The 14887-nt window shown below is 40.3% G+C and overlaps 2 protein-coding genes across 2 annotated transcripts; both read right to left on the minus strand.

The window, feature by feature from the left end:
- Window positions 1–242: 242 nt before the first annotated feature.
- Window positions 243–7508, minus strand: acer3 (alkaline ceramidase 3). The gene is made up of 11 exons (XM_040011640.1): window positions 7372–7508; window positions 5304–5414; window positions 5092–5144; window positions 4907–4959; window positions 4580–4661; window positions 4446–4481; window positions 2128–2186; window positions 1896–1997; window positions 1483–1587; window positions 1355–1400; window positions 243–1241 (listed from the first exon to the last, which is right to left on the minus strand). The coding sequence occupies exons 1-11, from the start codon at window positions 7472–7474 to the stop codon at window positions 1188–1190; spliced, it is 804 nt and encodes a 267-aa protein (XP_039867574.1). The 5' UTR covers window positions 7475–7508; the 3' UTR covers window positions 243–1187.
- A 1081-nt stretch (window positions 7509–8589) lies between these two features.
- serpinh1a (serpin peptidase inhibitor, clade H (heat shock protein 47), member 1a) lies at window positions 8590–12491 on the minus strand. The gene is made up of 5 exons (XM_040011628.1): window positions 12299–12491; window positions 10832–11455; window positions 10646–10744; window positions 9531–9763; window positions 8590–9450 (listed from the first exon to the last, which is right to left on the minus strand). The coding sequence occupies exons 2-5, from the start codon at window positions 11427–11429 to the stop codon at window positions 9148–9150; spliced, it is 1233 nt and encodes a 410-aa protein (XP_039867562.1). The 5' UTR covers window positions 11430–11455; window positions 12299–12491; the 3' UTR covers window positions 8590–9147.
- Between the last annotated feature and the right edge of the window lie 2396 nt (window positions 12492–14887).

Consider the following 14887-nt stretch of genomic DNA (forward strand, 5'->3'; position numbering starts at 1 on the left):
GGCTAATGACTCAGACTCAGACTTAAAGACCGGATAGCTAATGCAGAAGGAGATATTTAGCAAGCCAGAAGTGGACAAGTCCAGTTCTTCATTCACCGCAGCTCATAAAGATGTAACAACTCAGACATGTTCCAGTCATTCACTTGGTCCTTTGATTCACTTTCAACAACTAAAGTTCTACTGACAGACTTTTAACTAGTTTCACTATCAACGTTTCAAGTATGACTGTCCTGTACTGTATAACAACCCTGAGGTAGTCTCATTATGGTTCCACTACACCTACCCCCGTGGTGGCTGTAGTTCTTCATAAAGCACAAATTAGTTCAGAGTATCACTTTAGCAGGAAGAGGAAGCTTTCTGTCTGTTCAGAGAAACTGGAGATGTAGAAAGTGATTTGTCTTGCGCCTTGCACCAGGAAAAATCTTAACTTTGTCAATAATTTTTTTGTTTTGTACGAGCACTGAACTATTAAAATACCTCACACATCACACGTGTGTTTTGATTCCCAGTGTAACTTAAAACGTTAGAATATTAAAAAACAAACAAGCAAATGAGTGAACAACTATGACGAGTTGAGACATCTGAGCTACACCGCATCAGATTTCTAGCTGGCATTTACTCCATTTGTAGTAAGCATATCCCGAAACTACATTAGGGACAGGATGTGCTGTAAGTAGTGTTCTCTCAGCTACCGATAAGCAAAGTACTCTGATCTATACTTGCTACTAACAGGGATGCATTTGAAGGGGATTTAAACATTCACAGGACTGAACATACAAAGGCAATGTCATGTGACTTTTGCATTAATGACACTCATTACCCCATTCCCAAACCCTACCCAAGCTAAAGTCCAAAACCCTTTCAGCATTAGTCACTTCAACAGATCACTTCATTGCATCCAAAATTAATAACCAAATAAAATACTACACTCCAATAAAATTACAGAAAAACTAGTCTAATAAATTATGGTGATTAAAAAATAATAATTTCTTAGAACTGATCTCAGTGCTATACTGTACTTAATCCCCACAGTGCAGAGCTGAAGGGTCCCTGGGGTGGTGTCTTGGGGCCCACCCTCCCCCTGGCTGGGTCCCCCCAGCAGCTGCAGGGTGACATTGGCAGGTTCCGGTGCCGAGGATGTCTGCCTTTGGCAGTCACAATCCTTCGGTTGGTCCCCTTTCCTTCATTCAGCTTGTCCTCTGTGGTTCAATGTGCAATGTGGGCCACACTCCACATAGAAACTGTACAATGTTAAGATACAGCCACAGGTCACCAGTGAGATAACAAATATTCAAACAAACACGTGACACTACATAACATACACAATATCCTGCAGACAAAGAGTTGGGTGTACCTTTACTTTTGGCCTGTACTTGAGGTAGGTTGATCTGATCTGCAAGCTAAAAAACAAGAACAATTGATTTGAATCCATGTGGACAATAAACCGCACTGCAACTGTAATCTCCTGTGACTGAAGCTTACCTGAAAAGTATGTGTAGGTAAGACCCCAGACCTGTAAATATGTGCCACCACGCATGGAACTGTGTTACCACTCCAACACCAGGGGGCAGTGTTTGTCTACTGGCTCTGGGATTCAAAAGTAAGTGTTTACCCAACAACTCGAGACATTAACAAAGTGAAACATTTTTATCAACTACAACAAAAAATGATAATAAATTGACCCAAAGATCGTGATTTAACACCTGCATGGACATTTAAACCTAAACATGCATTTTTTTTTTTAGAGAAACAGTGTCGGTTGGTTTGATTGCAGTAAGATCGGAGTTACAGTTTATGACTTTGAAGTGAACACTTTTACCATTGCAACTGTTAAGTGGAGAATAATTAACTTGGTTCTCAGAATTTCACAATTAACCTTAACTTCCACTACTCACCTTAAAGAGTCACAGAAGATATTGTCGATGTTCCAAAGAAGGAAACCCAACAAAAAGATAGCTAAAGAGGTGTAGAACAGTGGCTTGTGCCATGGGTACACCCTGAAAGAAAATCAAACAACAACAACAAAAAACACCCTTCAGCATGTTGTTGCCTTACTGAATATTAATGAATAACACGTCTTTTGATATGTTAATGTTTCTTATTTAATGGACCTTGTGGCAAACTTACCATGTAACAATGAAGATAGAACGCAATACTAGGCAAGCTACTAGAGCACCATACATGACCTGGAAACAAGGGCAGGTGTTTGGATTTGAAACAGAGTTGGATCATGCATGATATGGATACAGATACAATCTTTCAGTAATTATACATTTCCACTGAGTCAGCAGAGTTCAACTGACAGGAAATTCCTCCGATGGAAACAGCCCGAGCTTGTGCACAACAAATAATAACACAGCTTATTAGCATATGATGTTGGTCAAGTAAAATCTCCTTTCATCTAACATTTTTGTTTTCTGGTGTTTCATGCACATTGTAGCCAACTGCTAACCTTTTGTGATATAAATCATTTGAGCTTTCTAATCAGAATTGTCAGCAGTTTTATTTCTGCTCAGGAAGTGGCATATCTGAGAAGTTCCTTATAATCGAAAAAGAACATGCAGCCAGAAAGATTTCTAATACTAAATCTAGCCAAGCCCAATAATCATATTCAAGTTCTGTTTCATGTTGGCTTTAGCTGAGCTGTGAAAAGCATGGACACATTTATTAAAAGGTTTAACGCTGCACTAGCTTTGTGCAGGGATCGACCCTCCGCTCTAACTCTGAGCAACAGCTGCTCACCAGAAGGCAGAAAAAGCCAGTCGGAAACAGAAGTCTGTAAATGTGTCACACACCCAATCATAAAAAGGTAATTTTAGCATTTTTCATTAATTTAACTGAAAAACAAATGGGAACAACTTCTGTGTTTCCAACAGTCTGCTAGTAACACAGTGCCTAAAGATACAATTTAAAACAGGTTCTTTAGGTGTCAGGTGTCTTTTTATACTTGAATGATCATAGGTCATTTTTTGTTAAGCTGATAAAGAAACATTTCCCTGAAAATGGTCAGGGACAACAAGTCGGTGACAAAGTTAAACTTTGAAAGACCTTCACAAAGCCTGGAGAACTATTACTGAAGAACAGTTCAAAAAGTTATACGTCTGGTTCCTTGAAAGCAAAATATAAAGAAATTAAGGGTGGCTCAAGACTTTTAGACAGAACTGTAACTAACAGGTAATTGAGGCCCATAATTCAGGACTCACTAATCCCTGTTAGACTGTGTTGTGTTTGACCTGTAGAATTATTGACTTGGCTCTTTTTTAACAACAGATAAAAAGAAACAATATTGTAGCAAATTAGAATATAACTAAAGAAAGGAACCAGTATATACAGCTAGGTCCATAAGTATTTGGACAATTCTAATTCTATTTTTTCTAGTTGGAGGTTATACAGAGCTCTGTATACCCTCCACAGTGGAATTTAAAAGCAAAACAGCCTAATGTGATTCAAGTGCAAACATTTAACTTTAACTCTAAGGCTCAAAAATATATTGACAACTGGCTAGCAAGCTGTATCAGGTAAAGATATAAGAATTTAGTTGATTTAAAGTGTTCAAGTGTTTTCACTGGAATGGTTAATATGAGGTCAAAAGAAATGCTGATGCAAGTGAAAGAGGCCAGCATCAGGCTGGAAATACTAAATAAACCAGACAGATAGGAAAAGCTTATGGTCCACAGCATACTACATCATCTGTTACATTTGGTGGAGGCTGTGTATGGCTGCCAGTGGAACTGGGCCAGTAGCAGGCCTGGGTTAATTACCATTTATTATTATTACTATTACTAGCAATAGCGGTAGTTGTAGCAATAGTATATCACTGTCAAATTTTTGAGTAAGATTTAAAAATAAAGCAAACATTCTTCAGCTGAGCAGCACACAACTGTTAACTAAACTGACATCATGTTTCTGTGCATGTTTATGGATGTGTTGGCTCACCATGCTAGAACAGAGGGAGTGTTATCACAACCACTACAGACCAGTGTGATTAGTAAACAAATACAGCTCCAAGGACTAAACAAAGGCCACTTTGTCACATTTTCCTTATTGCTGTAACACAGCACATTACCTGAGACTATAATAGGTACAGACAAACACTAACAGCAGCCCTACATAATTGGCTATGCTTATCTTTAATGGTTTTTAGGGTTAGGCGTATTAGATTTATCTCCTTCCTGGCAACAAGTGTTTGACGTGTTTAATGCCACAGTTAAAGGTTTGGTTCTGTTTCAGGGCTCTGGATCATTTTTCTTAATGGTACACTTGAAATTCCTCTGCTTTGGTGTGAAATGCTGCCATACATTTAACACCCACAATGCACCAAGCTGAGTTTGCATGCCGCATTGGCAAGCTCAGTGTTTACACAGGCCAAAGTAGACCTAAGGCACCCTAATTGCAAACAATGAGCAACATGAGTCAGGTGAACATAATGCAAAACACTCCCTTACCTGGTGAAACACTGGCTCCTTCCACTGCAAATATACCTACACAAGTAACAGTCAACAGGGACAGGACGATCGTTAATGCTTTCTTCCTGAGTTCAGTTTCAGAGTAAACTGGTAATGAAAACATGTATACTCACCACAGTGACTGAGACACTGAAGATAAATAATATTGCAATAGGAAATAAACTGACACCCTTCTCCTGCTTGAAACACTCATATCTGAAAAACAAATTAATATTTATCTTTTATATTGAGCTTGATAAGAAGAGAACCAAAGGGCAAAGGGCAAATATAAGCTGAGCTAAAATGAAAGTGAAATCTAGAAACAAATCTTCAAAAACAGGCTGGTTTTTTTAAGGCATCAAGTTATCAGTAAAGGATTCACTGGTTCATTTTACAGTGATACTGGATTTGTTCTCAGGTGAGCGCTGCAACAATTGATCCGAAAAGATGAAGACACTTACATACAGTAGACAAAAACGCAGGTACTGTAAATCATAGGCAACTCATCCAGTAACTGCAAATGACGAGACAGAAAAGAAACACACATTACTACATCACTGTACAAGCAAGCATTTGGTCAAGTAGCAAATGCTCATGAGTTCAGTTTATGCCCGCTTTTGCTGACATGTTCAGATTTGCAGCCCACCTGCATCTCATACAGCAGCGTCATGTGGAAGCACCAGGAACCAACACCAACAGCTTGGGTGTGGGGGAAGAGTACACACAAGACACAAAAATTCAAAGTTAGGACATTCGGCCGGAGGCGTTTGCTGTAAATACTGAGCCACTGCTCTCAATAACTGTCACAAGCATGTTCTCGCAACAATCACAGTATTAATGCAGAGCCAGTGCACCAACCTGCCAGTCCGAGAAAAGAGCAGATGTAGCGGGACTCGAGGCCGTCACGAAATGTCTGGATGGCCCCGTAAATGGGAGGGAGAATCATGATCAGGTTGCTGACAGTGTTCCCTGTCAGCAAAGACAGCACAGATAAATGAAAGTCGGGTGACATGACCTTTAAGATAACTGCACATCTCTGAAAAGCTCAGAGAAAAGGTGACATGGCCGCAACGAGTATTATGCATGGTATCGCATTACCACGGTTGCAGCATAAAATCCAAAGGGTGCACAGCTATAAAATCTCTATTATACGATATAGAAGCAATAGCACTAGGATTCGTTTATTTAAACTGTACAAATATGCAAATAGTTTGAATTTAGACTGATCTGGGTTTTTGCTTCTTAGCTAGTCAAAACTGAAACTACCCGACCCCTTTACTGACAAATTAATATGACACCTATACACTCAATCCTGAAATCACATTTTTCACATAGCATGTTACAATCTTGTGTTTTAGATCCTAATTTTATAGGCTGTGTTTTCCCCACTATGTTTTACAGTGTGGCACAGACAGATGAGGGCGACCTGTAGTAGGGTTGTAGTGGTCAGTTCTGATTCAAATGATTCAACCAATTACGCCGAGCAAAACTACGCTTGATATACAAATGTGTCCTCTGACTGAACCGGTGTCACTGTTCAGGCAGAGAACCTCCCTCCCCCCATAGGTCATTAACGTGTGCATGGAGCACTGCTTGCACATCATCTAGTCCACAGCGAACCTCACAAAACAGAGCTCAACTCTGAACACAACCTTGCACTTTCTGGGTGTGGCTATGTATGCACTGAGGCGTGGAAAACAATCAGACTTACCAGGACATTGCATTGTTTGAAAACTAACTTACTAGGATCTCCAGAAACCAGCATGCCTTTATCTGCAGATTTCTGATTAAAGCCACCAAAATATGCAGATTTTGGTTACTGATAAAAATTACCCATACCAGAAGTGCAGTCTACTATAAAGGACACACAAAACTATAGCAGAAAACCTGCAGCTAGGCAGATGTGTGTCAGACAGAGGAAGACAGATGACAAAGGAGTCCAAACTGCAACGCTTAAGTTCACTTTGAGCCAACTTTGGATCAACTGTTGCACCATACAGTAACTCTGAACACCGCTGACAACAGCAAGTGAACCTTTTCCCTTCAAAGGAAAAGTACTGTAACAGTTACAATGTATTACAATGAACTTGCTGGACACATGGATTTTGCACTGTGTCACACATGACGACAGTCATTTGTATCACTTTATGTTACAAACTGTCGCCATGAACTATTAATAGGCTGGGTAAACATTTTTGTTTGCTGCACAGGAATGGGTCATTCTTCTGTTCGCTTGTTTGGCTAGAGTAAATTATTTCGAAGAGTTTTACTGTCTCCTTAATGAAGGTTCAAGCCTTTGTCCTGTCATTTCTGCTGATACAACAGCTTTTTGATAAGACTGATGGAAACAGCGGTTTAATCTAAGATTACGGTTCCAGAGGAACAGGTTTTTTATCGGTGGACAAGGCAGAGAGGCGCCCTGATAATGTGAAGGGAATGTTTTATCAAGTTTCCAGTGGTGTCCCTGACTGACTAACGTACTGTCTTACAGGAAGAACACGTTCAACAGCGGACTTGTAACACAAATGGCTGGCAACGTGAAATAATATGAAGTGAGCCGTTTGTGCTGAGCTGCTTTGCATACAGGTTTAAAGGTTGTTCGATACGTGTAGCGAGTGCTGGCTAGCGTTACGATGCACAGAACAGGTTGACAATATATCCGCTGTAAACAGCGTATCTTTTTCCTCATTTACTTAGAGCTCCGGTAGCCGTACAGATTAACGTTTACACTACACGGAGAAAATCGTGTTATTAGCCGAGATAACACAATAATAGATATGCACTAAATTACAGTTACACCAGTTCTTCCTATGTTTACCTTAGAGGGGCGAAGTACTACGACTCTCCCAGTCTAAAGCCTCATTAAACGAACCCCGAAATTCACCGTTTTTAGAGTAAATGATGGTACGGGCAGATTTTTACTTACAGAATTCCGCGATGTAAAAGGACACGACATAATTTTCCTCACACCAGTCCAGTGTTGAGGTCGGCCGCCCCCAGTATCCTTGCCTGTCTATCGAGGGAGCCATGATGAAAGAGGAGGAGGCTGTAGGCGCTAACGGATTTGTAGTCCCATCATAGTGCACGAGCGCTCCGCGAGCCCTCCTCCACGCGCGATGGAGAGGGCGATAGCGAGAGCCAGTTGAGCTGCTGCTAAAAAAAACACACGAAAATACACACTACAAATACACAAAAGTGAAAGCACACCCTGAAGGTATTAAAAACGAAGGTTTCATGTAACGTATAAGTGCACATTTCGTGTATATTTTATATATTTTCTTTGTAAATATGTAAACATCATAGTACTTTTTAGACTTGTAACCTAAAAAATATTGCAATGGCAAAATGCTATTGCTGGTTCACTCCATAAATATACACAATCCCACCATTCTACTACCAAAACAAGGTTAGGGTTGGCATGGTGGGCTGTTCTCTTCCCGTACACATTAAAGTGTGGACTATGTTAAGTCATAGCAACAATAAACAGTATCAAGACGTTATTACTACGTCAGCAACAATTAGACAGAAATGTGTCACACAGCTCAAGCAAAGAGGAACCACTGAACGATACAGTCTGAACAAATCAGTAACACAATGTAAACAGTGTGTACAGTGACGATAAAACAATAGGCGGGGCGGGGACTGATACTTCCACTGTTATATAAATCTCTAGCTGTGTGTTTCTATATGAAAGGCAGAGCAATTAACCACCCGTTCACCATTGACTTTAAGTAAGCTACAGTGCAATTCATGCTAAAGAACTGTGTTCACTATATTAAAAATGGCATGCACACACTGCAACAGAAAGGAAACACATGTCTTTTGTCTAATTGTTATTTTTCCTTGTGCATGTGTCATAAATACAGATGGCCTTTAGGTGGTGTGTTGAGCTGTGCTGTGCTGTTGACAATGACAGTGTTTATCTTTAGTATTGATTCTTGCATGCTTTCTTAGGTCCTACTTACTTACCTAACCGATTTTCTAGCCAATCAAATGATGGATCATCCATTAATTTTATGTTTTGGAGCAGTTGTTATTAGGAAATTGCTGATGTGACGATAACCATGTCCTGGAGCAGCAGCCACATGTTTAGGTCACAAAGTAAAGGGCAGCATCCTAAAATAAGGATAAAACCTGCTAGTTCTTTTTTTATATACTTTTATTGCAAAAACCGGACATTTAAAACAGCTCAATCATATTTTGCATTGCTAAACCATGTGCGCACAAATCGAACTGCATTCAGGGTGACTCCAAACAAAGACAAGTGGACACAAAAAGGTAAGGAAGCTTGTAGGATGTGCACATTTTACATAATTTTTTAAGACTTAATGACACCAGAAACCTTTTTCGTGCACAAATTCTGATGTTACTGCTACTTTATTAAAACAAAGTGTGCTTTAACAAAAACTTTAATATGTCATACTTAATGTAAGTATTCAGTCCATAATGTGACATGCCAACATACAAACAAACACACACACACACTGAAATATTAACAACTGTCCCAAATTCAAAGATGTGCACATCGCCTCATACAGTAATTACAAGACAAATGTTTAAGTTGTGTATTATGGAATGTTGTTGCCATGTGACATAAAAGAGTGCTCTTACATAGTATCAGATGTACTCTTCATTTCTCAACATGCTGCAGTATAAAATCTACACTCATGATAACAGCCAAACATCTAACTTACACACATGGTTACAGTTCATCTCTCATCTTTTCACCCTTTGGTCGGACCATCCTGCCAATGAACAAGATGGAGCTTGTTTTCTGGTCCTTTACTAGGAAAATAAAGGGGTGGTCAGCGTAGAACAGTTTAGGGTTTTTCAGCTTGTCTGTGCCAAAGATACTGGTATCAATTTCATTTCCATCAGTGTCCCATTCCAAAGCAGAGGCGTGGAACACACTTGACAAGTAGAGGTCCTTCTTCCCAGAGATGTTGGAAAAGTCAGCTTTAGATTTGTCCACAGCCTCGGTCAGGCCCAGCTCCTGGAGGTGTTTCTGAGGAGTAACATGAAATGTTTATAGTGACAATGTAAAAGAGTGTTCTGTGGTAAGGCACAAACTCTTAAATTGTTTACCTGCAGATCATGACTGACTTCCATGCTGACTTTGGGCAGAGACACAGCTATAGCTGTCTCCTGTAGCAAACCAATCCATTTATCCACCTGCTTCTTGGTCAGCATCTTTTCCAGTCTATCCAAAGGTTCCACATGGTAGGGCATGAAGAATACCACAGTGGACTTCTTATGAGATAGAGGCATGCTCAGGATAGATAACTTATTGTCTTTGTCATCATAGAAGCCAAAGAGACCTGATGAAACAAATTAATTACAAATATCATCAATCTGTCCATGCACTTTAGAGAGTCTCTTATAATTTCTGCTGGTTACAGTTTTCAAAAAAAGAAAGTGTTACATTTATTACTCATATTTAGTTTTGCATAATGTTGGATATTGAACTGGTAAATGCACAGCTGTTAACCACAGTTTTTACAAACTCCCTAGATAATATATACTGGAAATTGTTTCTGTATAAATGGGAAGAAATAATCATACTGTGCCCGGCATTTGTAACTACTCAAACCATTTACTAGTGAGTTGAAAATTCAGCGAGTTATGATCTTTTTTTTTTTATTGTGAATCAAGTTCCTACCTACAGATACAGTATGATAATAATATCTCCCGAGACATTATTACAGTTATTTGGACTTATCTCTCTAGTAAACAATAGTGAGAAATATCATTTTACTCATAAATATCTATGTTTAATTAACATGTGTTGTGATCTTAAGGTGGTTGTAGTATCAGTAATAGTAGCACCTATAAATACTTTCACATTTTTCGAAAAAGACTGATTTTATAGGTCACTGCACTTATGTTTTAGCTGAATTTGGCATAAAGACTAAACAGAAAGCTAGCTTAGCTATGCTAGCTAAAAATCCTTCTACCGGAAGTTTTGTGGCAGAGACTTGATGTCTCTATTCAAGGCAATGAGTCCCTAGTCACTCCCTCATTCACTAGTGAAACATGCACATGTAAAGAGTGGAGTTATATTGTTTGTGGGTTTGCGGGTGCTACTTTTTCAAGCCCTGTGATCCTCTGGAGCAGTAACTTTTCAATTTTCCCAAAATGTTCTACCATTCCTAGTCTCAAACTGTGTTTCTGAACAAGCTGATAGGAATGTCTTCAGCTACCGGTGCGATGCATCATCTGTACTGAAACAGTGTAGCTATGTGACACCATGAATCCACGGTTATCCACCATCTTATGATGGAACTGCTCATCCCAGTGACCTGAGAGAAAAAACATTCAGTTAATTTTAGGTGTCTTTTAGGGAACAGTATAGAATACTACATGTATACACAGCCTTATCCACTCACATTTGAAAAACATGGCACTGATGATCATCGCCCCATCAGTCTTTTCTACATTCTTGGTCACCTCAGGCAGTTTGCCATCAGTAGACTTGGCTGCCCATTCGTTGATGGAGTTCACAGCATTCTTCTTGTCTCGGAAATTGATCTTTGAGTGCTCACAATTATAGTGCTTTTTGCTGCTTTTGACAAAGTCTTCCACAAAAGTGACAGAGCTGGGTCCATACAGGCGGTTGCTAATCTTCCAGGTGATATTGCGAGTCTTTGGGTCGCTCAACTCTATGAGCAGCTCAGCCAAACTGGGGTGGAGATGCTCATCTTTAACTTTAGCTACATTCAGGATGGTTTTTACCTGAGAAGCAGTGGAGGCCTTTCCCCCAAGAGCCACAAGACCCAGAGAGGAGGCCACGACAACAGGGGAAATGATAATGTTCTCTACATTTTTGTCTTTTACCATGCTCTGGTAGACACTGAAAGCCAAATTGGCAGTGCTGTCAGCCAGGATGGTGGCATGGTTACTCAACACTTTGTCTTTTGATGTGGAGGTTGCTGCCGAGGCTGCAGTTGTCAGAAGGACGAGAGATACGAGGTTTGTTGCCCACATGGTGTAATGTTACTAAAAGACAAAACCTAAGAGAAGACATGAAGACAAACAGTACATACTTAGGGTTTACTCTTGAGATTTAGAAGATGCAAGCTGTGGTAGGCTAGTAGTGTGGTTTAGCCCATGCCATTTAAAGCAGCTCTCTCTGTGCAAACCTCAAGCAATGACTTGTATAACAGCCACGTAGGCAGCTTCAGGGTGCACTGTGTCTAAGCCAAAACATTGGTCAGCAAGATCTGAGTTGTTCATGACTTGGGAGTGGGAAAAAACTTAACATACATAACATTCTCTAATGGAGGACTAAGTCTGGTTGATGCTCATTGGTTACTTGTGGTGAGGGAAAAGTGGCCACTCACTGACGCATGACACACCCCTACAGCTAAAGATGCGTTTTTTAGAGCAGTTCATGTACATAGAGCGAACGTGTACTTTAGGGAGGACAGGCTTTATGCATATCACCACTTAGAGATGTAGTTCAGAGATGTTTACATCAGTCTAATTGAGCAGGTCACAAGCAGTTCATTTTTCTGGACATGTGACTTAGTATGAATGACACTGGCATTTAAAACATGTAGATAAAAGAAGGAGAAGCGTCCCTTGTTACAAATTAAATCAGGTCAAAAGGTGTAGCCAACCCCCTGAAAGTCTGGACTGTCATGCAGTTCTAGTTATGTGCAGCAAACAGTTGCTTTGCTTTTGCACTACTTGGAGGAACTACATGGCTGTAAAGGGATCTTTAACCATGTTAAAGATAGACAGACTTTTTGGCCTCTTTTCACATGCCTGGACATTTCCCACCAGTTGATGGACGCCCTCTACTCTCTCCCTCCCTCTCCATGCTTCCTGTGCTCCGAGCACATTCATCTTACCTTATTGGGTCCTTTGAATAACTCGGCAGGTTTATCGTCAAGCTGCTTACAAAAAGATCCCCCCAGCACTGACCTGACCGGTATTAAGTGAAAGTATCTGATGGCAAAGACAGAAGTGTATGAGACGATTTCCCAGGCCCCAGAGCATGAAAATCTCTGCCCTGGAATCAGATTTCCAGGCCAGTCCCGCCCATGTGGATGAGTGGGTGAAGAATCCTCACCCTCCCAGGTCCTAAAGCCTAAAACTTTATTTCACGGAGAGTAATCAAACAGTTAACACTTAAATACTCAACTTACCATCTCATGACCTTTACTAAAGTTACTCCCCATGACTAACTGTATAAGACCTCCCAATCATTAACAAAATCTGCATAATGTATGTTGTACTTTCAGTAACAGAGAGGCGTCTGGCTGAAGAAACCAGTATGCATAAATATAGTCCTGTTTATGTGGTAGCTTCATTACTGTTCTTCTTCACGATAAAACGACATGCCTGCCAGCGCAGGTGTTTTTGCCATAGTGGCAATTAACTGTCTTTATAATTATCTGAGTATTTGCCCCCCCCTCAACTTTTTTTCTCTCTCTTCCTCATCCTGTTGTTTCCTCCTCTGTTGCATGATTTGAAAGCCGCACAGACCACTGGGCAGCGGAATGTGGAGAACACCACTGAATACAACAGGAAGTTCTGTGAAGCAGTACAACTGCAACTAAAATCAACATTAACTAGATATAACTGCAGGGTACATATTACACAATAAGAAGACTGACTGTCCAGAAAGTAGTTTGGCAGGCGTTTGCACTTTAGTATTGCTGTAAGTGGTGAACTCTGTACACAATACCGTCAGATTAAATCTGCAGAGATGGTCTGATTTTCAGAACAAGCTTCACTAAATACCATATCTGATTCTTTCTGATAGCCGTGTCAGTACTCAAAACAGTATTTAGGCCCCATACTGTCTGAGTAGCTTTTTCCCCCATGAATCCTTCCTTCTTCCTCGTGTCATGTGTACTCTCACACTCCCACTTCTGTGTTTAGAAGTGGATCAGACAGCAGGAAGTTACAGAAGCAGTGGAAGCACGTCCGGTATAACACTCTCCTTGTGCTTTTACAGCACTCTGTTCTTTCTTGTTCTTTCAATATGAATGGTTTGCAGAGAGACGCGGTCATATCAATAGGTAGATCACTCTCATTAAAACATTGCTATTTTAAATACATAAGCTGAGAAAGTCCTTGCAACTATCATTTTTATTACCATTCAAATAAGACAGGATAACAGTAACTGTATCTTTCTCGTGTTTGAGAGACTCTCTTGTTACAGCTGTTGAAATAATAATGTAATAATAATAATAATAACGACAAAACTCTGAGTTGGCAGAGTTGTACACCAGATGCTGTTACTGATGCAAACCTAAAGGGGATTTGTGTCTCTGACTTGAATCAAACCAGTGACCTTCCGCTTGTGGATTGAATGTGTTACGACTAATGGCGGCAGAAAGATTTCAAATTGACAGTCCTTGTACTTTCCATGGCCGATAGAGGCCAACAAAGAGCTAGTTATAGATAGGAGATGAAAATAAATCCTCTTATTAAGTGTTCCTGCTGTCACTGCCACTACAACCACTTACTCAGCACAGTTTTGTTAATTCATTTCTATACACAAAAACGTGTAGTAGGTTTTCTTTTGTGTGTGTTCGTGTGTGTGTGTGTGTTTTAAGCATCACAAATATCAGGCTTTACAAAATCCCTCTCATGGCATTTGTTCACATTCCAATAAAGTTCTTGTCGTCCTCAACATTTGGTTAAAAACGCTGCACCTGAGCGTGCATTTCATGTGCAAAGAAGTTCTAGCTGAGGTACCTTCATTGCCACTGCTAAATTGCCAAGGATTAAAGGGATCTTATGTAATTGTCCAAAGCCAAGGGTTAATCTCTGACTGCTGGGCCTGGAATAGCCAGATCTCTTACAAGACTTTACTCATCTCCTCTCCCGCTTTGCCAGGTGTTGAGGTAAGGCACTGCTGCCATAGTCCTCTGTGGCCGTGTACATAATTATGTTCATATTACAACAATCGTTTCAATTGTTTGAACAGTCTGAAAGGAGAATGGAGAGAGGAGCCGAGCACTGGTGTGTTTCATTCCATGCTTCTCTTTATGCTGAGAGCCTTTTCTGAACACTTAAACTTACAAAAGGCTTTAAAAGGAACTGAATGATGTGAGAAATGTAATGCAGATGAAAATGTTGTGTTACTTTCTAGTTTTTGCTGATAACTCATTTTATCAGTTAGTTTTACAGTCAGTCTTAGCAGGAATTTTACAAATGGTAAAACAGCAGGGATGGGGAAAAATGGTACAATTACAAGAATGATTATGACTCCCTACTTCTGCACCTGCATGTCATCCTTTGAGCCTGAGATCTGGCGGCCGCCCGACCCTGACCCTGCTGTCTGGTAAATTCCAGGAAACGTGGACATTTCCATGAGCCTGATGTCACGCTTCCCTCCTTGGCAACCTCAGCACCCTCCCCTGCAGAGGTTTAATTAAGTCATTTCTCTTACTATGAGCTCTTATCTTGAGCCTCCTTTCCTGAGA

Source organism: Simochromis diagramma, unplaced genomic scaffold (assembly GCF_900408965.1).
Source record: "Simochromis diagramma unplaced genomic scaffold, fSimDia1.1 OVJJ01000123.1, whole genome shotgun sequence".
Classification (NCBI taxonomy): Eukaryota; Metazoa; Chordata; class Actinopteri; order Cichliformes; family Cichlidae; genus Simochromis; species Simochromis diagramma.